The following is a 27,484-nucleotide window of genomic DNA, read 5'->3' on the forward strand; positions in this document are numbered from 1 at the left end:
GCCCAAATGAAGAAGACAGAAGTTGAAAAAACTTGTGTACAAAATTAGAAAGACGGCTGGGTGTGATAGTACACACCTTTAATCCAACACTCAGGAGGCAGAGGCGCACAGAGATCCCTCAAATTCAAGGCCAGTTGAGCATATATAGTGAGACCCTGTCTCAAAACAAACAAACAAACAAAAAATAGACAACAAAACAGAAAGAAATTAAAAAATTGATATCGCAGGCAGTGCTGAGTGGTTCACATGTGCAGTCTCACCTACTCAGGAGGCCTGAGGCAGAAGCATCAGTTGAGCCCAGGAGTTCAAGGACAGCCTCGGCATCATAGTGAGACCCCCATCCCAGTATTGCTTTTCAATGTGTGCATCATTTTATTTTATTTTATTTTTTATGTGCGCATCATTTTTTAAAGCATGATAAATGTGATGAACCAGACTGAGTTGAATCTGTTAAAAATTACTACATACTCACAGGGCTGTCGTCCTGTGAAGGCCAATGAGATTACGGTGTGCTCTTTGACATAATACTTGCAGTATGTTCCATGTGTTGTTTCATCTATGACATCGTGTGCTTTCTCCTCTGCCTAGCACCCTGTCAAAATGTGGCCACGCAGTGGTAGCTACGCTGTATCCATTCACCTGGCAGCACACCTACATCCCAGTGTTGCCAGCATCCATGATTGACATCGTGTGCTCGCCTACTCCATTCCTTATTGGCATCTTGTCTTGTTCCTTACCCCAGCTCCAGGACCTTCCCATTGAAGAGGTAAGAGGGGTAAACTGTGCCTGTGGGAAATACTAGAGCACTGGCAAAGGAAACCAAATGGTTTTTCAAGAGGGGCAGAGTTGTTATTAATCCAGTAATTTTACCATTTGGGCTGCAGAAAAGGCTTATAAGTTAATACCTCTGTTCTTGCAAAGGACCAAGAGGTTCTTGCCCAGCACCCACATGGCTATTCACAACTGTCCATAACTCCAATTCCAGGATGCACACGATACACAAACAGAAGTGAGCATAACACTCATACCCCTGAAATAAAACAAACAAGTAAATGTCAAGAATACAACAATTGATTATTTATTGATTACAGTGCCATGTTTTGTGTCTTTCTTGAAGTGAAAACAGTTCCATGGTACATTTGCCTTAACACTGTCTTTACAGTTGTGAGCACTGGACTCATCAATGAATAAAATGGAGGTTTGCTTTTTTTTTTATATAAAATCTTTTTATTGATTCTTTGTGAATTTCACACCGTGCATCCCACTCAATCCCACTCATTTGTTCTCTGCCCTTGGAACCTCCCTCCACTGCTGAAAAAATAAAATAAGATAAAAAAAGAAAAAAAACCCAAAAATCTTGTCATGGAAGCTGTAGTGTGTCACACAGTGTGCTCACACAGCTTTTCTTGCAAATGCTCATTGCACTGAGTCATTGGTCTGTTTTGAGGCCTCTGGCTTTTGCTACACTTTTTTAAGCCTAATGGTGGTGGCACATGCCTTTCATCAGCATTCAGAAGGCAGAGGAAGGCGGATCTCTGAGTTTGAAGCCAGCCTGGTCTACAGAGCGAGTTCCGGAACAGCCAGGGCCACACAAAGAAACCCTGTCTCAAAAAACAACAAAAGTGTGTGTGTGTGTGTGTTGTGTGTGTGAGTGTGTGTGTGTGATGTGAATGGGGTACCATGGCACACATATGGAGGTCAGAGGACAAATTTGTGGGTCAGTTCTCTCCTTCACTTTCATGTGGGCTACAAGGATGGAGTACAAATCATCCAACAGAATACAGCCAGGCACGGTGGTGCATGCCTGTAGCCCCAGCCAGCACTCAGGGAGGCAGAGGCAGGTGGAGCTCTGTGAGTTTGAGGCCAGCCTGGTCTACTAAGCAAGTCCAGGACAGCGAAGGCTACACAGAGAAACCCTGTCTCAAAAAAACAAAATCAACCAACCAACCAACCAAACAAAAACAGAATACATCTTAATGAAGTGTTATTACAAACTGAATGTTCCTATAATTTGGCGTTGGATTTTAATGGGGCATTACAGCAAAAGATTTGTCTCCTAATCTCATGGTCCCTTCCCCATACCCTAGAAAAAGTCACCACTGTCCTGACTCTTATAGTAGCCACCTGTTTGTATTTCTTTATAGTTTTATCTCTAAATATGTGTGGTGGCTCAGCCACTAAATGTGCTTACACCCAAACCTGACAACCTGGGCTCTAGGCAAAGGTGGAGGGAGAAAACTGACTTCTGCAAATTAGCCTTTGTACACCATGGCATACCAGGGTTTTGTGCATCTCTCTCTCTCTCTGTCTCTCTGTCTCTCTCTGTCTCTCTGTCTCTGTCTCTGTCTCTCTCTCTGTCTCTCTCTCTCTCTCTCTCTCTCTCTCTCTCTCTCTCTCTCTCTCTCCCCACACACACACACAGAGACAGAGAGGTTTACAATAGTTGAATGGTTCTGACCGCCTAGGATCTGCCAATGTGTGAACGAGCCACAGCTTTCTTACTCATTCTGCAGCTGGTAAATATCTGAGGCCTCTCCAGCTTGAGGTGTTTATGAGTAACCCTGCTGTAAATATTTTATCCATCACATTTGGATCCCTCATGCCTGCGGCTCTGGGAGTATGTGCTTGAAAACAGAATTCTGAGTGATAGGCTAAACACATCTTCAACTTCAGTAAACTAAAAAGAGCTCTTCCACGCTACTGCTAATTTAAATTCTCCTGATAGTACACAAGAGGACCTGTGTCTTCCCATGTCACCAGCACTGTCATCAGCTTGTATAGGTTAGCCTCCCCTGGCTGGTGACTATGGAGCTGTGTGCGCATTGTAGTTTAATTGGTGGTCCTTGATTGTTTTTGAGGTGTACTTATTGGCCATTGGATATCATCTATTATAAATTATTTTCTGTCTTTCCCCTGAATTACTTATCGCCATGATTTTTAAGATGTCCTCATTGTTGTTGTTTATTTTGTGTGATGGTTTGGTGATCAAACTCACGTCACCTACCTAAGCTACAGTTCAACTCAAAAGTTTTTATATTCTAGAAATCAGCCTCTCTTTTGTTCAGTTTATTTTACTTTATTTTTTGCATAGGGTCTCAGGAAGCTCAGGCTAGCCTCACACTCACCTTGTAGCTGTGCATGAGCTTGACTTCTGCTTGTCTGTCTCCATCCCCCTAGATCCGGGTTACAGGCATACAGCAGCATACCTGGGTTTAGTCAGTGCAAAAGATCCAACTCCAGGCTTTGTGCTTGGGAGGCAAGCACCCAGTGGACTGGGCTACCTCACCAGTCCTAAGGCTTTCATTTTCCCTTAACAGTATTTTGATCTTTTATTTATTTATTTATTTTTTAGTGTGTTGTTTTGTTAGGTTTTGGGGTGAAGGTCACATGTTTGTTTTTGAGACAGGCTGGGCTGTAACTTGGAAGTCATCCTGTCATGGCCTCCAGACTGCTGGTATTTTATCTTGCACCACTGTACCCAGCCTGAAATGACATTTTTTTTTTTAATACAGGAGAGTTGTTCATTTTACAGTGGTTAAGATACCAATCTTTTCATTTATGACTAATGTTTTCGTGGGGTGTTTTCAATTTTCACATTAACTTAATGAAGAGGAAGAACCCTCCTCTGCTATCTCCCTGTTGGCGTTTGATTTGTGTCTGACTCCACCGTGTGCTTCATTGGTTTGCAAAGAGTGTGGTGTAGAGATTACTTGGGGATTCCCCTCTGTGTAGCTACCCACCTCTCCAGCGTCACTAGTTGAACAGTCTGCTCCTCCCACTGCTCCACCACACTGACCTGGTAAATCCCTATACTATGTCATTGTGCACGTCTTTTTCTTTTTCCAAATCATTTGTTGTTTTGGTGGATTAACTTTTAAATTGGCTGCACCTTTAAGTAAATTTCTTTGCAACTATTCCCATGGTCCGACAGAGTGGGAATGGCTGTCCTCGTCCCGCCGTGCCTGCTATGTCTGTGCGTGTCTCTGGTTGAACCTGCCTGCCTCCTTTATTCCATAGGTGCTGATAGTTGATCTCTGTGCAGACAAGTTCCTACAGGAGGTGAGTGACAAAGGAGGTGGTTACATAATGCTTGGGGACATAGGTGTCTCTGTAGGCAATTAGACAGAAAATGTGGCAAAGTACCTAGAGAAGCTGACTCAGAAAGGACTTCTAGTTCATACCCATCTCTGAGTTGACACTGGAGCTAACCATTCAAGATTGTCCTGAAAACTTTGGCTTGAGTTTATAGGTGTCCATCCCAAAGGAGGAAGGAAGAAACAGCAAACATGTCATTCTCAAAAGAAGTAACCATCCCTTCAACTCCAGAGAGTTGACATTTAAGCCTCTAAGTTAGTGAAATGTATTGCCTGAGTACGCAGCTCAATGGTAGAGTTCTGTCTAGATACGTCAGCTCCCGTGTCCAACTCAGCACAGAAAAAAAAAGAAAATCTCTTCCTAAGTGGTTGTTTGTAGATACTCAGGCAGTTAGACTCTAAAGATAAGTAAGACAGATGTGTCATAGACGAAGGGCAGTGGACATTGTGTAATGCTTCACAGATGGTGTGATAGCAGTCTGAACAAAGCACGCTGGGGTGGAGAGAGGTAGCTGATGGATGCTCAACGGGAAAGAGAGACAGCCCGAGTCTCAGAGCAGCTCTCTGGGGTCAGCTGAACATAAAAACAGGATCCCTCTCTTCAGAATCAGCTGGATCCTCACATTGGACCAGCCGTGTGTTGGGGAATAGCCTTGGAGACAAGGAGTGAAATGTAGAGACATTGTAGAAAAGTGCCAGAGAATTTTATGAGGTATTGCTTGGCTTTTAAAAGTAAAGTTAAAATACACTGTCAACAGACTCTGTGCAGGTGACACGATTGCAAATGACATCCACAAAGCCCCCTGTAGGGTGACGGTTGTTAGCTACTATGCGTTCATTCTCAAGGCAGAGGTGCTTCTCTTTCCAGGTGTCTGACGAGGATGAAATTATGCCACCTAAACTTCAAGCTGCCTTGGTGCAGATTTTAGAAGATCGAGATGAAGTCTTGGCTCAGGAGCAGCAGTTCTCACAAGGTGTGAGGCGTGTGGGCTAGGACTGAGGGTTAAAGCACTGAGCACTCACTGCAGATCCAGCACTCAGCTAAAGGATGTGCCAAAGTGGTTTACCTTGAGAATTCACACCCTTTCTTACTGATCCCCAAAGTGCTAGCCCCCCTTCTGTTGTAGGACCTTTGAGAAGTTGTGTTTTTAGAAAACGTTTTTTCCTGTAGATCTGTCTCCCGTGTCATTTTCTCTTTGAGTTCATCCTGTCCCATAAAAAAAAGAAAAGTCCCCCTCTCACCAGTGCTTGTTCATTTCTTCTCCTCCCTTCCCCATGGCTCTTATAAAGTATGTGTCATTGGCATGGTGACACACGCCTTTAATCTCAGCAGTTGGGAGGTAGAATCTAGATCTCCATGAGATCTAGGCCAGCCTGGTCCATACAGTGATTTCCAGGCCAGCAAAGGCTACGTAATAAGACCCTGTCTCAAAAACAAAACAAAAGCAGGTGTCATTATTGACCTTCTAGATGGGGAAAGCAGGCTGCCTACTGATGGGAATGTGTTGGAAGAACAGAATTAGAGGAGTGATAACCCACTGTTTTGAGGCAGGGTGTGGTAGCTTGAGACTTTAATCCCAGCATTCTGAGGCAGAGGCAGGTGGATCCACATAGCAAGTTCCAGGCCAGCCTAGAGAGACCTTGTCTTAAAACGAAGAGGGGTGGGTGGGGAGCTGCAGAGGTGGTACAGAGGTCCAGAGTTCAACTCCCAGCAACCACATGGTGGCTCATAGCCATCCCTAATAAGATCTGGTGCCCTCTTCTGGTGTGCAGGTGTACTTGCAGGCAGAATACAGTATGTATAATAAATAAATCTTAAACAAACAAACAAAAACCCCCACAAACTGAAATACTATTTTGCGAGGAATGGTAGTTCATTTCTGTAGGCTCAGACTTGGCAGGCAGTTAAGGATACTAAGTTTGAGACCAGCCTGGATGACATAGAAAGCTCCTAGAGAAAGAGGTATGTATTGGAGCAAAATGTATTAGATGGGCAGACAAGAGGACAGCAATGGAAGCATTTCTGATTATTGTCTGTGTACTTGGTGTAGTGCCAATGCACTTAATACTCAATAAATTATTTTTATTGCAGTAAACCATAGTGCAATATGAGGTGATAAAATTTAGAAGGCAAATGAATTGTAGAAAAAATAGTGCATTTGTGTTTTGACGTCTTATTTTAGTTGGCTCATAGCCTAACAAGTTTTGTTAAGGATCTGATATGGTGGCTTTTAGACAAGTGAAATTTATGCACTTTATAAGTGATACAGTTTATAATGGGACAGCCAAATGATGACTGCCATAGACAGCCTGAGAACGGAAAGGGTGAAGTGCTGATCTGGAGATTAGGACAAGGATTGCACAGCCAGCTCTGTCTCTGTGCCAGCTGGCTTTGTTTGTGCTGTCGCCCCTGCTGCTGAGTGAGACAGGATCTCAGGCAGCCTAGACTGGCCTCAAAGTCCATTGTGTAGCTGGAGATGATCTCAAACCTGATTCTCCTGCCTCCATCTCCCAAGTGCTAAGATTACAGGTGGGAGCCACCACACCTGATGTTAAAGAGAAGTGGTCTGAGGACCACACCCAAGGGAGGATGAAGGGACATTCTCAGTCTTCGTTCCAGACAGGACTCAGAGACCAGACGAGCCTCGAAGTGCACAAATGCAGCACAGGACTGAGAGGAGGGTACAAGTAGCGAAAGGGTTGCATTTGCCTTTTCATACATAATAAATAAAGCTTTTAAAAAATGAGTGGCTTTTGAAAGAGTGATGAATCACCTTGTGGAAGCCAGGCTACGAGATACAGTAAGAGTGTTGTGAGGGAGCGAAGGTCAAGAGGAATCCATTTGCTTGTATGTCACAGGCTGTGCAGCAGGCTAGGAGTGCACATTCCTAAGTTTATTTTGGTTTTTCATGACCCTTTGGAAATGGCTTCCTTAACTAGTGTCATGGTTCTTAATATATAAAACTTAGATTTTTGTAGTGGCGCACGCCTTTAATCCCGGCACTCAGGAGGCAGAGGCAGGTTGTGAGTTCAAGGCCAGCCTGGTCTCCAAAGCGAGACAAGAACAGTCAAAGCTATACAGAGAAACCCTGTCTCGAAAAACCAAACCAAAACAAAACAAAAAACAACAACAACAACAACAACAAAACTTAGATTTTTTCCCCCTTCTTTCATTTTGAAACAGATGTGACACTCAATTCTCTGGTGTCTGAAGCATTTGTCAGGTTTTTTGTGGAGCTTGTGGGGCATTATTCTCTGAATATGACTGTCACAGAGCGTGGGGAGCGCATGTTCCAAAGAGAGCCATTCCGGAAGTCCCATACTTCCCGAAGTGTCCGCCACTTTCTAGATCTCTTCATGGAGACACAGATGTTTGCAGGATTTGTCCAGGACCGGGAGCTTCGGCAAAGTGGAGTTAAAGGTGAGTTCCACCAGAAACCCCTCTGTCCTTGTTCCGTGTCTCAGTCAGGGCTTCTATTGCAGGCATGGTGCTGGACAGCAGCTGAGAGCTCTGCATCCGGATCCACAGGCAGTAGGAAGAGACAGACACACCCCCTCCAACAAAGGCCACACCTACCTCAGGAAGGCCACACCTACTTATAGTGCCACTCCCTGGGAGCCTATGGAGGCCATTCTCTTTCAAACCATCGCATTTGGTGAATTCTTATGAGGACTGATTAATAGACAAGATGTGTAGGCTTATCGGGGCACACCTGAGTTACATGGGAATGCTCTGTAATACTGTTTAACTGCAGAACAATACAGTGGTAGGAAGAACAGGATTAGGGCTATGAAGATGGATAATCCTAAAGGCTCTGGCAGTGTAACCCATAGGTTCCGTCCCTGGGTACAGTGGGTGGAAGGAGAGAACAGACATGCACAGGTTGACCTCTGACCTCCACTTGTGTGTCATGCCCTGCACATGCCCACTCCATGCACATACATCAAAGCATGAACACACAAATTTAAGTAAATAAATACAATTTTATAAGTCATTAAAACAAGACCCATCTTAGGCTCAGTAGAAGAACACTTGCCTAGCGTGTACAAAGACCTGAGTCTGCCCACAATACTGCCAAAAAGAGAAAGAAGGAGAAAGGTTTCATTTCACTGGTTTCCGGCTGGAGTGTTGGGCAATCTCACCAGTGTCTTCCTCATAGGTTTGTTTGAAGTCCGGGCTCTCCAGTATTTGGAAACGATTCCTGAGTCGGAACCCAGTGGAGTGAATAGAATTTTGCGGAGTCTTGGTAAGTTGCTTTGCTCTCCTGTTAGATAAGTATAGAAGAGCTTTGTAGCAAACAGGCCTCGTCCCAGACAGAGTCAGAGCAGCAACCCATCTCAAGCTGGCTGACTGGACACTGGGACCCTAAAGTTTGGAAAAAGTCTACTCAAATGTTGGGGATTCCCCACCAGGGTGGGCTGTGTCCCTCAGCTGAAGCATAGGTTCCGAGTCATGAGCATGAAGCCTCTTGAGGTAGCAGCCTTTGGGGATACATTTTTAAAATGGTCCTGTTTATCAGAAAAATGTATTCAGATAAATTGTACATCACTTTAGGGGGTCCATGGGCTTCAGACATAAAATACCTGATCTGCAGGACTGGAAAGCAGGGGCCAGGGATGCCTCACTCTAATTTTGCATTTTATTTTATTTTATTTTATTTTTTGTTTTATTTTTATTTTTATTTTTGGTTTTTGGTTTTTCAAGAAAGGGTTTCTCTATGTAGCCTTGGCTGTCCTGGGCCCACTTTGTAAAGCAAGCTGGCCTTGAACTCACAGAGATCCACCTGCCTCTGCCTCCTAAGTGCTGGGGTTAAAGGCATGCACCACCACACCCAGCTAATTTTGCACTTTATAAACATGGTTTCTTATGGTTTTAAAATTCCAGTGTGAGGGGCTGGAGAGATGGCTCAGAGGTTAAGAGCACTGGCTGCTCTTCCAAAGGTCCTGAGTTCAATTCCCAGCAACCACATGGTGGCTCACAACTATCTGTAATAAGATCTAGCACCCTCTGTACATGCAGACAGAACACTGTATACATAATAAATAAATAAAATCTTTTTTTTTAAAATTCCAGTGTGATATTAGAACAGTTGTACGCCTATCCCAAGACAATGATCTTAAATCCTAAATGGAATATGTTCCCCTGTCTAGACCCTGTCCTTAGCTAGCAGAGAGGCCAAGGGCAAATTATGCCCCAGGCTATGATTGCATCTATACCTTGGGGTTAGGTTAGGTCACATGATAATCTTAAGGGACTTTTTAAAAGGTTTCCCTTGAGATCCAAGAAATCTCCAGGGAGAAAGCCAGGTAATTTGCAACTCCAGTCTGAGTTGAAAACCACTTAGATTAGATTATGTCTTGAGTTTGTTTCCGCCTCTGCAATTAGACACTCACGGGTTTTTTCGTGGCCAAACACATCAACCGATAGCTTCCCATTAGCAAGACAGGATGCCTGAGATAATAAAAGCCTCTGGAGCAGTGGATCGCAGCTTCCTAATGCTGCAACACGTTAATACAGTTCCTCATGCTGTGGTGACCATCAACCATAAAATTATTTTCACTGTTACTTCATAACTGTAATTTGGTGCTTTTATGAATCATAGTGTAAATATCTGTGTTTTCTATGGTTCTAGGTGACCCTGCTCCCCCCAAAAATCACTAAATAACCCTTAAAGGGGTCTCGACCCACAGGTTGAGAACCACTGGTCTAGAAGCTTATTTGGGCCTTTCCTAGTTTGGGGAGTTTCAGCCCATGGCTGATTGGCCCTGATGCTTTGGGCCTGTGGCAGGGTAATAAATACGTCATGGCAGGACATAAGTAGAAGCTGCTGCTTGTGTCATGGCTGCCAGGAATCAAGACAGGGAGGGGCCAAGGACCTGCAAGGGCACACTCATGACCAGACCTCCTCCCTGGGCCCCATCTCTCTAAGGTTCTATTTCCTTCCAATAGTGCCACAAGCTGGGGCCAAGCTTTTACCCCTAGGACTTTGGGGAACGCTTCACAAATCACAGCACTTGACAGGACAGCTACACTGAGTTTTCAGAGTGCCCAGGTTGTCAGTCCCCTGCCTCAGACGCACAACAGGTGAAGGTGATAAGCACTCACACTACCCTTTCTCCTTCCAGGAAGCAAAATGCGATTTCTTCACAAGAAGTGACATCTTGTTTTCATTCTAAACATAACTGAAAGTGCCAAAGACAGTATTGTCCCAAGGATCTAGATGCCTTGAGGCATATACAAAGCCCTGGAGGTTGTAAAGGAGGAAGACGTTGGAGGACTCTCCTGTTGCTGCAGACCAACCGGGCGGAGTCTGGAACCCACGTACCCTCTTCTCCTTCTGATGTGGGGACTTTTTGTTTGTTTGGTTGGTTTTTTTGTATTTTTGAAACAGGGTCTCTATGTAGCTCTGACTGTGCTGGAACTCACAATACAGACCAGACTGGCCTCAAACTCACAGAGATCCGCCTGCCTCTGCCTCCCGAGTGCTGGGATTACAGGTGTGTGTCATCATGCCTGGCCAGGTTGTTTTTACTGTGGTGTCTTCTTGGTTACTGGTGGGTACAAGAAGCTGTACAGTGTGCTTAGTCTATGAAAGTGGTTGTCTTTTATGAGAAAAAGATTCACAAATACTTAGTGTTGCTTTAAAAAAAAAAAGCAAAGATGTGAATGAGGAGAGAAATGCGGGGTTTCGGTACTAGAGAGGCTCTGTAGAAATGCACACAGTTCCCACCACTGAAGCATTAGATTGCTTTAAATCCATATGGTCACCATTTATAACCCCATTTTGTCCCATGTCCTATCTTTGAGAATGTCACTTATGTTAAAAACCTTAAAAAGGCAGACACCGTGCAGGCCCTTCTCAGAACACGCGTCCTGCTGGAATAGCTTGCCTCTCACATGTCAGCATTTTGCTTTGTGGAAGACAGCCGGTGTCTAAGAACATCACTCTCTGCTTGTTGAGTTTTGGTGTCCACAGTCTGCTGCAGTGTTGATCTACATAGACCATCGGATTCAAGCTTTAGATCAACTTCATGATATTTTACTAGAAACGAGTTCAGAGAGGCTAGTTTTACACGATAGAACTAAGCCAGAACATTTGATTTACAAACACAGAGAAGGCTGCTTAGTCCTGCAGATGGAAATGAACGATGTTTAAACTTCTCTGTGGAATACACAAGAGCCACCTCTTGGCTCCGATGAGATTCAAGCTGTGGGTGTCTGGGCGAGGCTGTCTGTTCCTTTGTTTGCCTTTCTTGTGCTACTGGGCATAGAACCCAGAGCCAAAAGTGTTACTTTTACATTGTTGTGAGTTTTCATTCTGATTAGACTCAGTATTTCCTAAGCCTATATACCTCTCCATCACCAGATGCTGGAAATCTAAAGTAGAAGTAGTGCCTGGGAAAAGGAGTTTGTCAGTGAAGGGGCAGTTTTCATTGATAAAAGATAAATGCTGTGGCAGATATGTTGTTTTCCTTAACCTTTGCTCATGGCTTTACCTGGCATGGAAACTGTTCAGACTTAGACATGCTGCACACTATATTGGGAAACAACAGACTGACTTGTACAGGACTCTCATTATCACGTGTGTCGGAATGAATCCATCTGAGACTGGTGCTGTGCAATATAGTTCTTAGATGTGGGTCCAGGAAAAGAGCTGAGCCTGTCTTCTAAAACGCTAATGCAGCTTACCCCAGTGGAGCTCCTCCCAGACGTCTCCCCAGACACTCCAATCCCGAGGGAACAATTCATAATGGGTAGGAGGGTTTACTGTGGCCGATTGTGGCCATACCTCTAGCGGGACTTTGCTTTTGGGATTAGAGTCTTCCCTTCTTACAGTCTAAAGCTGCTTTCTTCCGTTGAATTCATTGTACTTTGTTTTTGTAAAATGTGAATTCTGGATATGTTTGTAAAAAGAATTGTTCAAGATTTCTATCAAATGTTTACAGATCTTTTAGCGAATAAAGACATTTTTAAAAATCCTACAGATCTCTTGGAGAGTTTAAAATACATCCACTTAAGATGTGTGTTACTTTTTCTGTTGCAGTAATAAAACACTGGCCAAACAATTTAGAGAAGAAAGTTTATTTTGGCTGACAGTTCCAGGGGGTGAGTCCATCGTGGTGGAGAAGCGCGGCACCAAGTTGAAGGCAGAGAGCTGAGAGTTCACTTCACAGGGCAGTGAGGAAGCAGAGAGCAAAAGCAGTGTGAGGCTTAAACTCTCAAAGCCCACCTCCAACGACTGACCTCTCCAGCCAGGCTGTGCCTCCCAAACCTCCGCAACAGCGCCACCCGCTGGGGAGCTAGGAGAGGCAGTTCTAATCAAACCACAACTCCTGAAGACCTTTGCCTGGACACAGCACATTTACATAATACAAAGTCATAAATAACCAAATCCATCTTAGACAAACCTGACCAACTTTTCCAAAGCTCATCCCAGAGAAGCCTTGGTTGAGTGCACATTGGGCAGTATATAAAGTCCAACTATCTTTTTTTTTTTTGCATTTACCTCTTAGTCTGGAAGATACTTCACAATGTATACCAACTACAGCCTGAGGGTTTGGGAGCCAAAGGCAAAATGGCTGGATTTTATGTAGGCCCAATGGACATCAATGGCAGAGCTTTTTAAATGAGTTTATAATTCCATTCCTAGAAGGGATGAGGTGCTGGGGACCGAACTGAAGTTTCCAACTTGTATAAGATTGTTAGACCTAAAAAATTTAATTGGAAACCAGGCGCCCATTTCTAGTGTCTATAAAAGAACATTTTTTAAAGGACTCAATGCAAAATGAAGATGAAGCAAGGGAGCCCTAGAAGCTCAACACTATGCGAGAATTTAGAAGGTGGAAGGTTAAAGGGCGTGCGAAATAGAGACTTCTCCCCTCCACCCAAGTTCAGAATGCCCGTCCCGTGCCCCGACTCCAAACGCTCTGAGCGTTCTCACTCTTAAATCCCCCTCCTTCTGCATGCATTGCTAACCTCTATGCCTCCCCCATGTCTTGCCTCCAGTCTGCCCTACTGTTTTTCTCTTAAGCGCGAATAAAATTGTCCTCGGAGATTCAAAAAAAAAAAAACAACAACAACAACCAAAGAATAAAACCCACGCGGTACCCATAAAAAGAAAGGCAAGATGTTAGGCACACTGGGACATTAGTGCTTGACACCTGGTCCGACCCAAGCAAAACCACCCTTACGGCCCTGCGGCCTCAGAATTCACAACTGTGCATGCGCCAGAATCGAAGAGCCAGCGACGCGCACGACGTCATTTCGGGCGCAGGCGCAGTGGAACAAAACCGAGCCCGCGCAGACTCAGAAGGCGCTCGTGGAGCACCGGGCCGCGCCATGGCGGGCACGGGCTTGGTAGCCGGGGAGGTGGTGGTGGACGCGCTGCCATACTTTGACCAAGGCTACGAGGCTCCCGGCGTCCGGGAAGCGGTGAGTGCGGGGCATGTGCGGCGGGGACGCCGGAGGCACCCTGCCCTCTCCCGCCGCGACCCCGGCCTCTTCTCGTTCTTAGGCCGCTGCCCTGGTGGAGGAGGAAACGCGCAGATACCGACCTACCAAGAACTACCTGAGCTACCTGACAGCCCCGGATTATTCTGCCTTTGAAGTAAGTGTGGTGGCCTGAGCCGAGCGTCCCGACCAGAAAGCCTGAGGACTTTGATTTCGCTTTAGCTGTGTGAAATGAACTTCATCTTCCAGGTTAACCGATGCTTGCCGCTCATATTGCACGCCATGTCGGTATCAGTCGGTTCAAAACAGCCAGATGAGCTTTCTGCGGGGTTCGTATTACACGAACCCGCGGAATATTTTATTGGTTTCAGCAGACTCGTTTAATTTTGCTGTTGTGTTTTAATAGAGTCCATAGTAAATTTCACAAAGGGACCCTTTGTCCATTATCCTCTAAGGCCCTCTCAAAAACATGTAGTAATCACGGGATTTTAATATTTGTAATCTTAATCACCTGTACTCTTTGCAACCATTGGAGGGAGATTTTTGTACCAAAACTCATATAGTCAGCAGTGTATAAATGCTTGAATAAGCCTAACACCATACCGTTTTTAAATGACTAAAATACCGCTTAGGTCCTAATCAGTGTTTCGTTTTTAGATTAATGAATTCTGTTAAACATTTCAGTCTAGACTTGTTTATACTTTTCCCCGTTATATAAACATGATGTTGTTAAAAACACTTGTTTTACCAAGACTGGGAAACCATCAGATAATCTCAGTTGTGAGCAGGGCCCACATCAGTCACCCAGGTGGCCTCTTGTTGCTGTCAAAACTTCAATAAAAGTTTGCTTAATTCAAGAGAAAAAGGGACCATATATAATTGGTCCATTGATATTGGTCTGACTTCTTAGGTTTCAGATAACTGCATTTAGTTTAAAACTTTTAAATACTTTAATATGGTTTTCCACCCTTTTAAAATGCAGACTGATTTTACGTTTATAATCACTTCTGCTTAGTTTAATCCTTTCTTAATAGTTGCTAATGGTGTATTGAACAATCTTCCCTAGCTCAGAAAACAGCCCCGTGAATTACATAACCATCCGATCCTTTTTATTCTCTGTCAATTCACTTCGGTGTATTTTGGATTTTGTTTGTTTGTTTGAGACAGGGTTTCTCTGTGTAGCCCTGGGTGTCCTGGAACTGGCTCTGTAGACCAGGCTGGCCTCACAGAGATCCTCTGCCTCCTGAGTGCTGAGATTAAAGGTGTACACCACCAATTGCCCGGCCTCACTTTGGTGTTTTTGAGACCAGGGTCTTACTCTGGAACTCGTGCTGGCCTGGAATTCACTAGGGCGGGCTAGCCTTGAACTTGGAATGGTTCTGCTTCAGGCTTATGAGTGTGGGAATTACAAGTGTAAGACACCATAACCAACTTTTTGTTTTGTTTTCAGTTTTTTTTGGGGGGGGGCTGGGGGGTGGCCAGGATGGGAGATTTCAAGACAAGGTTTCTCTGTGTGAAAGCTCTGGCAGTCCAGGACTCACTGGGTAGACCAAGCTGGCCTTGAACTTCATCACAGAGATCCACCTGTCTCTGCCTCCCGGGTGCTGGGATTACAGGTGTGAGCCACCTCGCCGGCGCATACCCAGATATTGCTGTAGGCGCTTGTGCGTCTGTCTGTCTGTCTGTCTATGTTTGAACGGAGTCTCTGGTAGCTGAGGCTGGCATTGAACTCAGCGTGTAGATTGAGATAGCCTTGCACTGACAGTCCACTTAGCTCTACCTCCCAGGTGCTAGGATTAAAGGCGTAACCACTGTTCTCAGACTCACTGTAGTTCTGGTTTGCTTTTTCTCGTAGCTGTCTGTTGAGCTACCTTGCCTGTCTGCCTATTGCGGTACTTGTCTTTTGATGTTCAGCTTTGTCCAGGGCATTACTCCCCTGTGAAATGAATAGCTAGCTGGCAAGGACTTCCATTCTGTAAACTGACTCTTCACTCTGGCACTTGTTTCTTTTGTTTTGCAAAGCTTTTTTTTTTCTTGAGACAGGTTTCTCTGTCCTGGGACTCAAAGCTCTGCCTGCCTCTGCCTCCCAAGTGCTGAGATTCAAGGCGTGCGCCACCATCACCGGGAGCAAAAGCTTTTTCATTTGGTGTAAATGCACGTATGAATTGTTGTTTCTAGACTATTGGACTCGTGTTCAGAAAGTACTTGCCTATATCTGGTTTTGTTTTTGTTTTGTTAAGATTTATTTATTTATTATGCATACAATGCTCTGTCTGCGTGTGTGCCTTCCTGCCAGAGAGGGCACCGGATCTTATTACAAATGGTTGTGAGCTACCATGTGGTTGCCAGGAATTGAACCCAGGACCTCTGGAAGAACAGACCATGCCCTTAACCTCTGAGCCATCTCTCCAGCCCCTATATCTGTATTTTGAAGTGTTTTCCCCTCATTGTCGGACAGTCTGTGCCAGCTGCACATTGTAGAGCAGAACCAGGCACAAGCCATACCCTCCCAGGACATACACTCTAGTGCTGAGATGGCCAGGTGCTGCGTAGAAAATTAATGATGTGATAGCAGCTGGGTGGCTGTCATATATTAGATCAGCTGTTCTCAACCTATGGGTGGTGACACCTTTAGGGGTCAATGACCCTTTCACAGCAGTCACATATCAGATATTTACACTTCATAACAGTAGCAATGAAAATCATTTTATGGCTGGGAGTCACCACAACGTGAGGAACTGTATTAAAGGGTCGCAGTGTTAGGAAGGTTGAGGACCGCTGCTCTAGGTGGCTGCGAGGCCCTTCGGGCTGCAGACAACTCTGTGCAGAGCTGTGTGATGCCGTCGTCATCTAGACCCAGGTTTTTAAACTAGGTTGTGACCCTTCATGGGGTTCATAACTGAATGTGGGGGCTGTAAGAAATTTGGCAAGAGAGTTCTGAATGTGTAACAACCAAAAGTTAATTCAAAATTGACCCCAGATCCAAGGTTCTGGCAGTGCGGTCCACGTTGTGTCGTGTGACTTCACTGATGCCTCGGTTTTGAGCTCCGGCTTATGCACACACTTTACACTGTGCCAGAGCACACAGCACCAGAGACTTCCTGAACAGTTTGGCTCTGATTCAAGACTATTGTTTGCTGGGAAGTAGGGAGGGCTGCAGCTGGGGTTAGTGTTGTCTCAGAGCTCCACAGCTGTGCAGTGCAGTGAAAACTGCTGATTTAGGGTTAATCCCTGACACGTGGACTTTACATGCCTGTCTCCTTTTATGCCTAGGCAGACTATGGAATTAAAATGCCCCTGTTTTAAAGTATAAAATCTCAGTAAACGACATTATTTTCAGCTTCTGGTACTAATTCTTTGTGTTATTTGTGCATCAGACTGACATAATGAGAAATGAATTTGAAAGACTGGCTGCTCGACAACCAATTGAATTACTCAGCATGAAACGGTAAGATGAGGTTAAGGTGAGGCATCAGCAGCAGGGCCTGCGGTTATGGAGTGTTGGCTGACAGTGTGTAGGAAGTGGGAACAGAAATAGAGCGCTGTGTGCTGCAAACGTGATCACGGCCTTCGTATATATATAATGTTAAGCAACTTTTTAAGAAGTTGACAAGGCAGACTTTACCCAAGATGGGTCATAATGACAAACAGGACAAGAGTCATCAGAGTCTCTGGGACTGTTGAGGTTATTTAACTAGTTCACGTTTGTGGGTTATAGTACACAGCTGTGTTTTGTTTGTAAATTAGTTGCCTGAGCAATAGGTTCTTTTTGCTGCCGGGTCCACATTACCTCCTTGGTCTTTGTGTGCATGTGTGAGTGGGGGTTGGTACTTTGCTTCTGTGTCTTTTATAGTAGGCATATATCCATGGGGAGGAGTAATTAAGGCTTTGTAAGATATGTTGATTTATTTATTTATTGTATAATTTCAGATATGAACTTCCAGCCCCTTCCTCAGGTCAAAAAAATGACATTACAGCTTGGCAAGAATGTGTAAACAATTCCATGGCCCAATTGGAGCACCAGGCAGTCCGGATTGAGAACCTGGAACTGATGTCGCAGCACGGCTGCAATGCCTGGAAAGTGTATAATGAGTAAGGAACATTGGCCTTTTTCCTGTTCATCCTGTCCCATTAAGTTTTAGTGTCTTTTTAAAAAGCAGTATTGGACCGGGCATGGTGGCGCACGCCTTTAATCCCAGCACTCTGGGAGGCAGAGGCAGGTGGATCTCTGTGAGTTCAAAGCCAGGCTGCTCTACAAAGTGAGTCCAGCACAGCCAAGGCTACACAGAGAAACCCTGTCTTGAAAAACCAAAAACAAACAAAAATGGATGTGTTGATAAATATGAAATAAAAGGATCATGGCTTTGTAGAAGAGAAGAGGCCAAAAAAAAAAAAACAAAAACCTAAGTGGTGAAGTCTAACGCCAATTAAAAATGGGGTATTATGCAGTTTATAATCCCAGCCCTTGAGATGGGGAACTGAGGTGTGAGGAAGGGACCCGCCAGGCCTATATTTTGAGTTAGAGATCATCCTATGTAGCAAAACCCTGTGTCCAAAGTAATAATAACAGTAATGCTAGATTTGACTTGGGATTGTATCACTGACGCCAGCAAAAGGCTGCTGCCTTGAGTCCTACCTTCGAGTTCACTAGTGCTAAGCTGTCCGGCATTCACGCTCCATCACGTTCACTGTGCAGTGTAAGGGATAAGGTGAGTCACGATTACCACTGATAGGTCGCAGTCTTTAATGTGTGCTTAAATACTGGGTTCTCACATTCACGTGTCATGTTCTTTAAAGTCCTGACCAGGATGGTTACTCACCGATAGTCCAGCAGTGCCCAGGAGGCTGAGGTAGGGAGCCCACCATGAGTTCTCAGCCAGCTTGGGTTATAAAGTGAGATCTTGCTTCAAAAAATAAAGCAATAAGCCGGGCATGGCGGGGCACGCCTTTAATCCCAGCACTCGGGAGGCAGAGGCAGGTGGATCACTGTGAGTTCGAGGCCAGCCTGGTCTACAAAGTGAATCCAGGGTGGCCAAGGCTACACAGAGAAACCCTGTCTCGAAAAACCAAAATAAATAAATAAAGCAGTAAAGTTCCCCCTGAACACAGAATTATAGAATGCTATACCATTTCTCCTAGGGGAAATGTCGACACACACACACACACACACACACACACACACACACACACACACACACAGTCTTAAAAACAATGTACTGAACACAGGAGTATTGTGATGTGTTCTGGACTAGCCTAGGCCACAAAGTTGGTCTCTGTCTTATTAATAGATATTATCCCCTGGTGCGCACTGGAGAGCTAGAATTAAGAAGCAGTCTGGCCCTGGTGCTGCCTTAGTTGCAGGCCAGCAACCCAAATTGTTGAGCGCTGCGCACATGCTCATGAGCCAGTGCAAACAGTAAACAGTGTAGTGGGTGGGGCAAGCCAGCACGCGGACTTGGGGAGTAATGAGGATCAGAAAACTGTAAAGAGATTCTGCCAGAAAGGACTCTGCTGAGTTGGCCATGCTGGTGTCACCAGTGTACTCCAGGTTCAGTAAGGGCCCCTGTCTAATGACAAGCCAGAGAGAGATAAAGGACACCCGGGTCCTCCTCCAGTTTCTTTATGTGCAGATGTAAATGAAACAAACAAACAAACAAAAGAATCATTAGCCAGGTATGCTGATACATATCTGCATGCCTATAAGCTTAGCACCTGGGAGGCAGAAATAGCGATGGCAGATCTATTCGAGTTCCAAGACAGCCTGTTCTACATGGAAGGCTCTGACACACACACACACTTTAAAAAGGATGGAAGAGTTGGTCATGGTGGCACATGCCTGTAATCCCAATACTCAGGGAGGCAGAGACAGGCAGATCTCTGTGAGTTTGAGGCCAGCCTGGTCTACAAATGAAGTCCAGGACAGCCAGGGCTACAGAGAAACCCTGTCTGGGGTAGTGGGGAAAAGAAAAGAAGAAAAAGGGTGGCAGAAGCTGGTCCTAGTAGCAAGCACCTTTAATCCAAACACTTGGGAAGATCAGGAGTTCAGTCCAAGGTGGATTGAGACCCTTTCTCACACAGAGTTTAAAAAGGCGGTAGAGTGAGATGGTAGTCCAATGGTACAGTGCTTACCAAGCATGCACAGTCCTTGGGTTTGATACCTAACACCTGCACCCACACACAGAAGAGATTTGGAGACTTAAAACAGCAAGGAAACTAGGCGTGGTAACAGCAGCAGTTCTCACATTTAAGAGGTGGGGACAAGGTAATCTTAAGTTGAAGGTCACTGTGAGCTGTACAGTGGGACCTTCCCTCAGACAAGAGACAGACAGACTATGGAGAACAGAGGAATACGCACTGCACTGAAGAACATGGCCTTGTGTCTTTGCCTCAGATTCTCTCTGCTGCGCTCTCCTCACTAACTGCTGTGCACATCACTTGCTTCCTTTAAACCACATAGCACACTGCTGAATATTCAGAGCTTCCTGCAAAGCCAATAGATCTTTCCCACAGGAAGCATATGTTGTCACAGTAAACTTTCAAGAAGAATGTTCAAACAAAAGTCCTTTTCAGAGATCAGAGGCCAGAATAGAGGCCTAGAATGGTACTCTCCAGCCTCAGGAGGTTGGGAGGCCTCAGAAAGAGAAGATCAGAGGGAACATCAGGAAGGGTCAGCTGTGTGATGGAAGCAATCAGCAGAGGGGGAAAGGAGGCGGAAAGAGAAAAGCATCGTTGTCCAAGATCAAACTGTCAGCAAAGAGCTGGAGTAAACAAGCCAGTGTTTATGAATTACCTGACATAATAGGCACAGAAATCCCAGGATTTAGGTTTTTAGCAGAAAAACTTGACTTTGTATAGTGTATAGATAGACAGTTCGATTTTCATTGGTGTTAGCAGATTTGAAGCTGTGTGTACTCTTTTCCTTCTTAGAAATCTCGTTCATATGATTGAACACGCACAGAAAGAGCTTCAGAAGTTAAGGTGAGTTGGTTTTTTTCTATTTGAATAAAATTTAGGTGAAGCCCCTGATAGACGGGGAGGAAAAACAATACTGTAGTTCTATGAACGTAAATAGTTAGCCCATGTTTGCGGTGTTGATTTGGTTTTTGGTTTTTCGAGACTGGGTTTCTCTGCGTAGTCTTGGCTGTCCTGGAACTCTGTAGACTAGGCTAGCCTCGAACTCAGAGTGCCTCTGCCTTCCATGTGCTGGGCTCAGTCCATGCTTGTTAGGCAATTAATTTTTAATTGTGTATGTTGCTGTTGATGTTTGTAAAATAGTTTTCCTTTGAGAAAAATAGAAATTTATAAAATTCCAAAAGGTATAATCAAGGAATAGCAAAAATCCAAGTTTGTGTGTTGTGGCATGCATTAAGGGAAGTGTTGGGCAGCTTCCTTGAATGTTTGCTGCCTTATGAGGAGTGGGTTGAGAAACCTGAACAACTCATAGATTGAGCTGCATAGAAGGAGGTAGAGCTCAGAGCCTGGGCTACATGGTGAGACGCCGACTCAAGCCATCCAGGGGACAGATGCCTGTGGTCTAAGAGGATTTGTACCTGAAGACACTGCGGTCAGCAGGGGTCACAGAGAGCAGTCTGGAGAAACCTGAAATTGACCTGGCTTCCACCCAGAGGTACTGAAGCACCTTCTTAGCTACAATTTGGAAGAACCAGCATTGGAGAGCCACTCCTTGGGCGAAGGGTTGGCATGTTTGGATTGGCACTAGATTACAGGTGCAAGAAATTGTCTTGGTTTTGGGTTTTTGCCTTTAAGTTGTTTTTGGTTTTAGACAATAGATAAGGCATTTAACAAATAGTTATTAATATATACTAACTGTAATGTTACTCAAATTCACTGTGGTATTTTTGATATACTCTGTCCAGTATCTGGCCCTGAGTTTGCTGTAAGTGGAGGTAAAAATAAACTTGAAACCCAAAAACATTCTCTAAAACTCAGAAACCTGGAAAGACCACATCAGGAGTCAGGCAGACACTGCAGGATCGCACACTGCGCACACATGCACAGACAGCAGAACCCGGGGTGCCCACTGTCTTCATGTTCTCTTGCTAATAATGCCACAGACAGTTTGGAGGAAAAGACCTTTATTTTGACTTTGAGCTGTGGAAATTCAAGATTGAAGAACTGTGTCTGTTGATGTACTCCCCTTAGGGACAGATCCAGTATCTGGGTGGGAGTTAAATGCTCCAGTGTGTTCCCACAGCCATTACCAGGAAAAGGTGCAGGAAGGAGGAATTTGTAATCTACATACATGTATATGGGTTGGTTGCTATTTTTTTTCTCCCACAATGAACATGTTTTATGAAATTTGTAATTGGGAAATAATTAGAATAGTTCATTCTAAATTAGCCTGTAATTGTATATGTGAACACTAGAGTTCATTACTTTGTTCTGTTGATTTTTGTCATATGTTGAGATATCATTGGGTTGTATAAATAACTTTTTACAGGAAACATATTCAAGATTTAAACTGGCAGCGAAAAAACATGCAACTCACAGCTGGATCTAAGTTGAGAGAGATGGAATCAAAGTGAGTGTATCATTTCATTGTGTTTAAGTTGGCTAGTATGTTCTAAGAGCAAGGTTTCAGACTGTAGTAATATTCACACGGGCTGCCACTGGAGAACAGAAAGGCTGTTCCTGGGTCTGAGGGACAGGCAGACAGAGTAGCCGTGACGACAGACAAGGGCTAGCACTGCTGAGTGCTGGTGTGACAGCCCTGATGTGAGATTGTCAGTCTTGTAGGAAGGGAAGCTCTATACTTTGCCTGATTTGTGCCTTGGTGTGCTTATCCCTGTTAATGCGCATTATTTTATCTTTTTTTTTTTTTTTTTTTCCTGAGACAGGGTTCTTCTGTGTTAGCCTTCACTGTCCCAGACTCGCTTTGTAGACCAGACTGGCCTCGAACTCACCTGTCTCTGCCTCCTGAATGCTGGGATTAAAGGTGTGAACCACCACACCCAGCTCTTGCAAATGTGCTTTTTTTTTTTTTGTTTTGGTTTTTTTGTTTTTTTCGAGACAAGGTTTCTCTGTGTAGCCTTGGCTGTCCTGGATTTGTTTTGTAGACCAGGCTGGCCTCGAACTCACAGTGATCTGTCTGCCTCTGCTGCCCGAGTGCTGGGAGTGTGCCACCACGCCCAGCTCTATTATTTTAAAAGCATTCTTCTACACGCACATAAGCGTAAGCTGTGTGTGCCTATAAACCTGTGGGAGATCAAGGAAGAAGAATCTTGAGTTTAAGGCCATCCTTGGCTGCAGAGTGAGACCCCGTCTCTAAAAACAATTGCCTAAGTCTAGTGACGAGTGATCGTGTCCTTTGTGTTTTCCACTTTCCCTTTCGTCTCCCATGTCACTCTCCTGTTTCGCCGCCCTCCCCATCTTCAGCGTTACCAGCGTGGGTGCCTTTTACATTTTTCTTCAAACTGATGCTTCCTTTTTCGTTTGTTTGTTTTCTTTTTTCCAAGACAGCGTTTCTCTGTGTAGCCTTGGCTGTCCTGGACTCTCTTTGGAGACGAGGCTGGCCTTGAACTCACAGCGATCCGCCTGCCTCTGCCTGCCAAGTGCTGGGATTAGAGGCATGCACTACCACACCCAGCTCAAACTGATGCTTCTTTAAATTTGTTCTTGAGGTTTATTTACAGGAAATAGTGACTTCCTAAAGTCTGCATTTCTTTGGGCTTGCTTGTTTTGTTTTGTCAATTCTAGAATTTTGTCCACCATTTTCTAACATTCTGCCCTGTTTCCTGTTACTCTTAACGCTCTCTTCCATCACCCCTTCCTTCTCTTCTGCCTCAGGAATTCTCTCCTGTTGTGTTTATTTCCTAAGGAAAAACCTCTGCTCAAGAGGCAATTGTAGGTTCACTCACCACTATAAGAAATAATGCAGAGGTCCCAAGTACCCTTCACCTACTTTCCCGTAATCCCACTTCACAGTTTTTTAAAACAGAAATTTAAAGACATTAGTGCCCTGAGTGAAACTGCATGTTTAAGATAAACTGCAAGAAATCTTACACCAAGTCATTTTCCCCTTTTCTTTCTTTTTCCTGATTTACTTTGCCTTTTCCAGCTGGGTGTCACTGGTGAGTAAGAACTATGAGATCGAGCGGACTATTGTACAGCTGGAGAACGAGATCTATCAGACCAAGCAGCAGCTCGGGGAGGCCAACAAGGAAAACATCCGCCAGGACTTCTGACGGCAGAGCGGGCAGAGGCCTCCGGCACGCACCTGCTGTCGGTGAACTGTTAGTGGCCGTGGACTGTGTGTTGTCGTATTGCTTCTGTGTGTCTTAGCAAAATAAAGACTGTCCACATGTTGCTATTTTTATACCTATAAAAACCTGGGTTTTCAAAGGAAGAATGACTTGAATAATCTTGTCCCATTTTGTAGTAGAAGTCATTTTTTTAAGGCTTCAGATTTTGTGACAAGCTTCTTTATTTAAGGCTGGCAACACGTTCAGGAACTTTGAGGTTTTGTTTTTGTAGAATAAAGTTATAGCTCTAAGCATTTCTGTGCGTGGCTACAGAGAACTTCATGGATGGCATCCAAGAGATGGGGCGTCTTTCTGGGGATCCACAGTAGAAGCAGGAGGTGCTCAGTGTGGGGGGCTGAGTTGAGACAGGGACATCTCGCTGACAATTTCAAGCTAGTTGTCATACTTACAGGTCACACCCATCACAAGTGAGGGCATCAGCAGAAGGGCGGAGGCGCTGACTCAGCTCTACCTTTCAGGTGGCCTGCCTTGCTCTCCATGGTAGTAAAGATGCCACCGGCACCCATTTGATGGTGGCGTCTTGCTGAGAGAAGATGGAGGTGGCCTTCCCTTGGATGACAAGTTTCCCATTCTGAGCCCTGACTGCTGTGGAATTTGCCGTAGACAGACTTTACTAGAACATACACACCATGTATATGTAGCAAACAAAGCCTTGGCCTGGTGCCCACCACAGCCAAGCCAGTCACTCCAACCTTCATGGAGTCTCGGACAAGGCTGGACTGCACAAGGAAATGCTGCTCTCTGGAATGCGGAGGAGCAGAGGCCTAAGCATTTTCTTTTTCTTTCTTTTTTTTTTTTTTCCTAGACATGGTTTCTCTGTGTAGCCCTGACCAGGCTGGCTTGAACTCACAGAGATCGCCTGCCTCTGCCTCCTTAAATTCTGGGATTATGCCTGTGCCACCGAGCTTGGCTCCTGAGCATTTTCTTGATCAAATGTTTTAGTTAATCTTGGATGTCAAGTTGACTAAATTGCCAGAAAATTGTGAAGTACGGTTGCAGTGATTGCTTGGCAGTATTCATTATTCAGACCCTGGAATTACAGTAGTGTCAGGTCCAAAAAAAACTCCAGTTCCCGAAACTCTAATCAGACAGTGGATATGTCCTGAAGTGACTGTATTTACTTAGCTCAAACTGGACTGCTGAAGGATTTCTGGCAGTTAGGTAAAAGCCAGCATTCCTCAGGAATTTGTGATGGGGGTTCAGCCAAAAAGGCATTTACCTTGCCTCTGACAGAAAGGGCATACGGCCCTTCATATGACGTGTACCTGTGGCTGCATATCAAAGCCCATGCCGGCCCTTGTCCCCACCACCTTCCTAACTCCCTACCCGCAGCCCCCGCTTTCCTAGCCCTGGCCACTGGCTAGTCTGTTTCTTTTTCTGCTCTGGACTCTTCCAGACAACCTCTGGATGTTCTCCCTCTTATCCACAATAAAAACCCACCACCCCTCACCACGAAGTGGCCACTTCCCGATGGTTTCTCTATTGTACCCTTCACACACAATAGGAATTTGGGACTATTCAGAAAGCAGTCAAGAGGGGCAGGCTAGAGCTTGGCAGAACTCCATGGCAATCCTGGTGAGAGCTTACACTATCAACAGCATAAAGATTATGCTTATGGGGTTTCAAGTAGGATTTGACTTTTGGGAACCAGGCTAAAGGCCACCACCCCCTTTATTTTTTGGCAGGGATTTCTCATGCCTTTGTCCATGCCCTGCAGCTTTGTCGGGGGCTGGGTTTAAGGGTAACAGTGATGTAGAAGAAAGTCAAGGCAAGTGTTCAGGTTTTATCCTGGGTGTTTGTGGCTCCCTGTAGTGAGACTCAGGAGCAACACACTGGAGCAGAAATACTGGGAAACCTTATAGCTTGGACAGAAAAGAAGCATGTTTAAGGGACTGCACAACGGCTAAGAGTGCCATTCATTTGAGGTGGGGGAAACCAGGCTTGGTTGCTCAGCATGAGGTCCCAGCACTTAAAGGGTTTGTGTGAGTTTGAAACCAGCTCAAAGTACAGAATAAGACAGTGCTTTTCACTAGGACAATAGGGGCAAAATCTTTGAAGGGATTTTTCCATAATTAGCAAGACCCCAAGCATCATGGGCTCAAAGGCAGCACAGTATAAATTAATTTCAAAGACGTTAGGAAGGGCCCCGCAGCACCCTCTTTAGGTGCTAGTCATCTAGGGAATTGTTTCTCTGGGATTTTCCTCCGTATCCAGCCATCAGGCATTCAGAAACTGTTGCTGAGGTGAGATGAGCTCCGACCCCCAGCACCACCACCCTGTGCCCCTTACTCTTGTCCACATGGTGCCCGTTTTGAAGAATGCAGAAGTTGGGCATTATAGAGACTTGGCATGAGATTTCAAAGGAAAGCAGAGTGGCTGCATCCTGTCCTGCAGCAGCCCCTGGTGGTAAAGCACGAAGCTGGAGGTGAGGCCAAAGCTGCAGTGGAGAAACACCGGCCCCATGGAGATGTAGGAAGCAACAGCCAGTCTGAGAGACTGGCTGTCAGCAAGGCCAGAGAGATGGGTCTGTTCAAGTCCTTTGGAGCATGTGTCACACCATTGGGTACCCCATAACTAGTCACCAAGCCATAAGCTAATGTGTGCCCCATTCTAGTCAAACCCTCCCTTTCTGGGCTCCTATTCCCATTGGGATTGAGATTGGCCGGTGTGAGAGTTTATATAATAGAGCAACAGTCTTCTTCAGCCCCTCCAGCTTCCAAAATAATTGATGCTCTCCCTTTCTTATCCACAATAAAAACCCTCCACCCCTCACTATGGACTGGCCACTTCAATGGTTTCTCAAAGCTAAAGCTTTGGAGTTGGGCAGATTTCACCCCTCTAAGTGACTTAACCATCAGCTGCACAACCCATGTGTTGTGTCAAATAGCTCCTCCTTGCTGGGCTCAATCTGCTCCACCCAACCCTGACCTCCTAGCCCATCCTCTGTCCTCCTCTCTGTGCCCTCACCATGTGCTCCCTCCACCCCAGCCTGTGAACCCCAAATGCCACCGCCCTTTCTTCTGCCAACCCTGAAGCTTCAGTTATCTTCCTTCTTAATTAACCAATCACTTTAAAATTAGGCACAGCAAGGTTTACACAAGAAGGACAGGTGTATGTGAGACTGTGCTCCTCTGGGCAGCAGCCAGATCTTGGGGGCCAGTAATTAGCATAGAAATACACAGCACCAGACAGTCCAACCCCCAACCCTGGTGCTGCTGTATCTTGGAAGTTTTGATTTTCACAGTGCTGCAGAACAGTTGACTGCCAGAGGGCACTCTTGGCGATGCAGTGAGTGCATTTGGCATTGTGAAGTGGACATGAGCCATTGGAGCCACCGGCAAATGCTGTAGTTGACTCTTGAATGGAATCTTTAGAGGGCAGAGCCGAGTATATAAACTAAGTCTTTTAGGAGCACGCGCTTGACGGAGGAGGTATTAGGGCCACAACCCCTTCCCTTTTTTTTGCTTCCTGGCTTCTGTGACATGAACAGCCTCTGTACCCTGTATCCATGACATGAAGGGGACTCACCATGGCCTCAAAAGCAACAGAGCTAGCCATGGGCTGAAGTCTTGAAAACCACAAGCCAAAATACACCCATTCCTTCTTACAAGTGTTTGTCCGAGGTACTATGACAGCAACAGAAAACTGACTAATAC

General features: G+C 45.1%; 2 protein-coding genes across 3 annotated transcripts in view; both read left to right on the forward strand.

Moving 5' to 3' along the window:
- Positions 1-11,422, forward strand: part of Dennd2c (DENN domain containing 2C) — a 46,460-nt gene extending 35,038 nt beyond the window's left edge. The window contains exons 13-18 of one of the 2 annotated variants that reach the window (XM_051165577.1): positions 589-766; positions 4,018-4,059; positions 4,963-5,068; positions 7,279-7,515; positions 8,255-8,341; positions 10,221-11,422. In XM_051165577.1, the coding sequence (XP_051021534.1) occupies positions 589-766; positions 4,018-4,059; positions 4,963-5,068; positions 7,279-7,515; positions 8,255-8,341; positions 10,221-10,252 (682 nt within the window). In that variant the 3' untranslated portion in view covers positions 10,253-11,422. Of the gene's footprint in view, positions 1-588; positions 767-4,017; positions 4,060-4,962; positions 5,235-7,278; positions 7,516-8,254; positions 8,342-10,220 lie in introns of those variants that run through there. The other variant, XM_051165576.1, reaches the window with a different exon arrangement.
- Positions 11,423-13,380: 1,958 nt separating this feature from the next.
- Positions 13,381-23,777, forward strand: Bcas2 (BCAS2 pre-mRNA processing factor). The gene is made up of 7 exons (XM_051165770.1): positions 13,381-13,527; positions 13,610-13,702; positions 16,923-16,993; positions 17,476-17,637; positions 20,473-20,523; positions 22,007-22,087; positions 23,624-23,777. Exons 1-7 carry the CDS (start codon positions 13,435-13,437, stop codon positions 23,748-23,750), a joined length of 678 nt encoding a protein of 225 aa, XP_051021727.1. The 5' UTR covers positions 13,381-13,434; the 3' UTR covers positions 23,751-23,777.
- The last annotated feature ends 3,707 nt before the right edge of the window (positions 23,778-27,484 follow it).

The sequence above is a fragment of the Acomys russatus genome, chromosome 23, assembly GCF_903995435.1.
Source record: "Acomys russatus chromosome 23, mAcoRus1.1, whole genome shotgun sequence".
NCBI classification, from domain to species: Eukaryota; Metazoa; Chordata; class Mammalia; order Rodentia; family Muridae; genus Acomys; species Acomys russatus.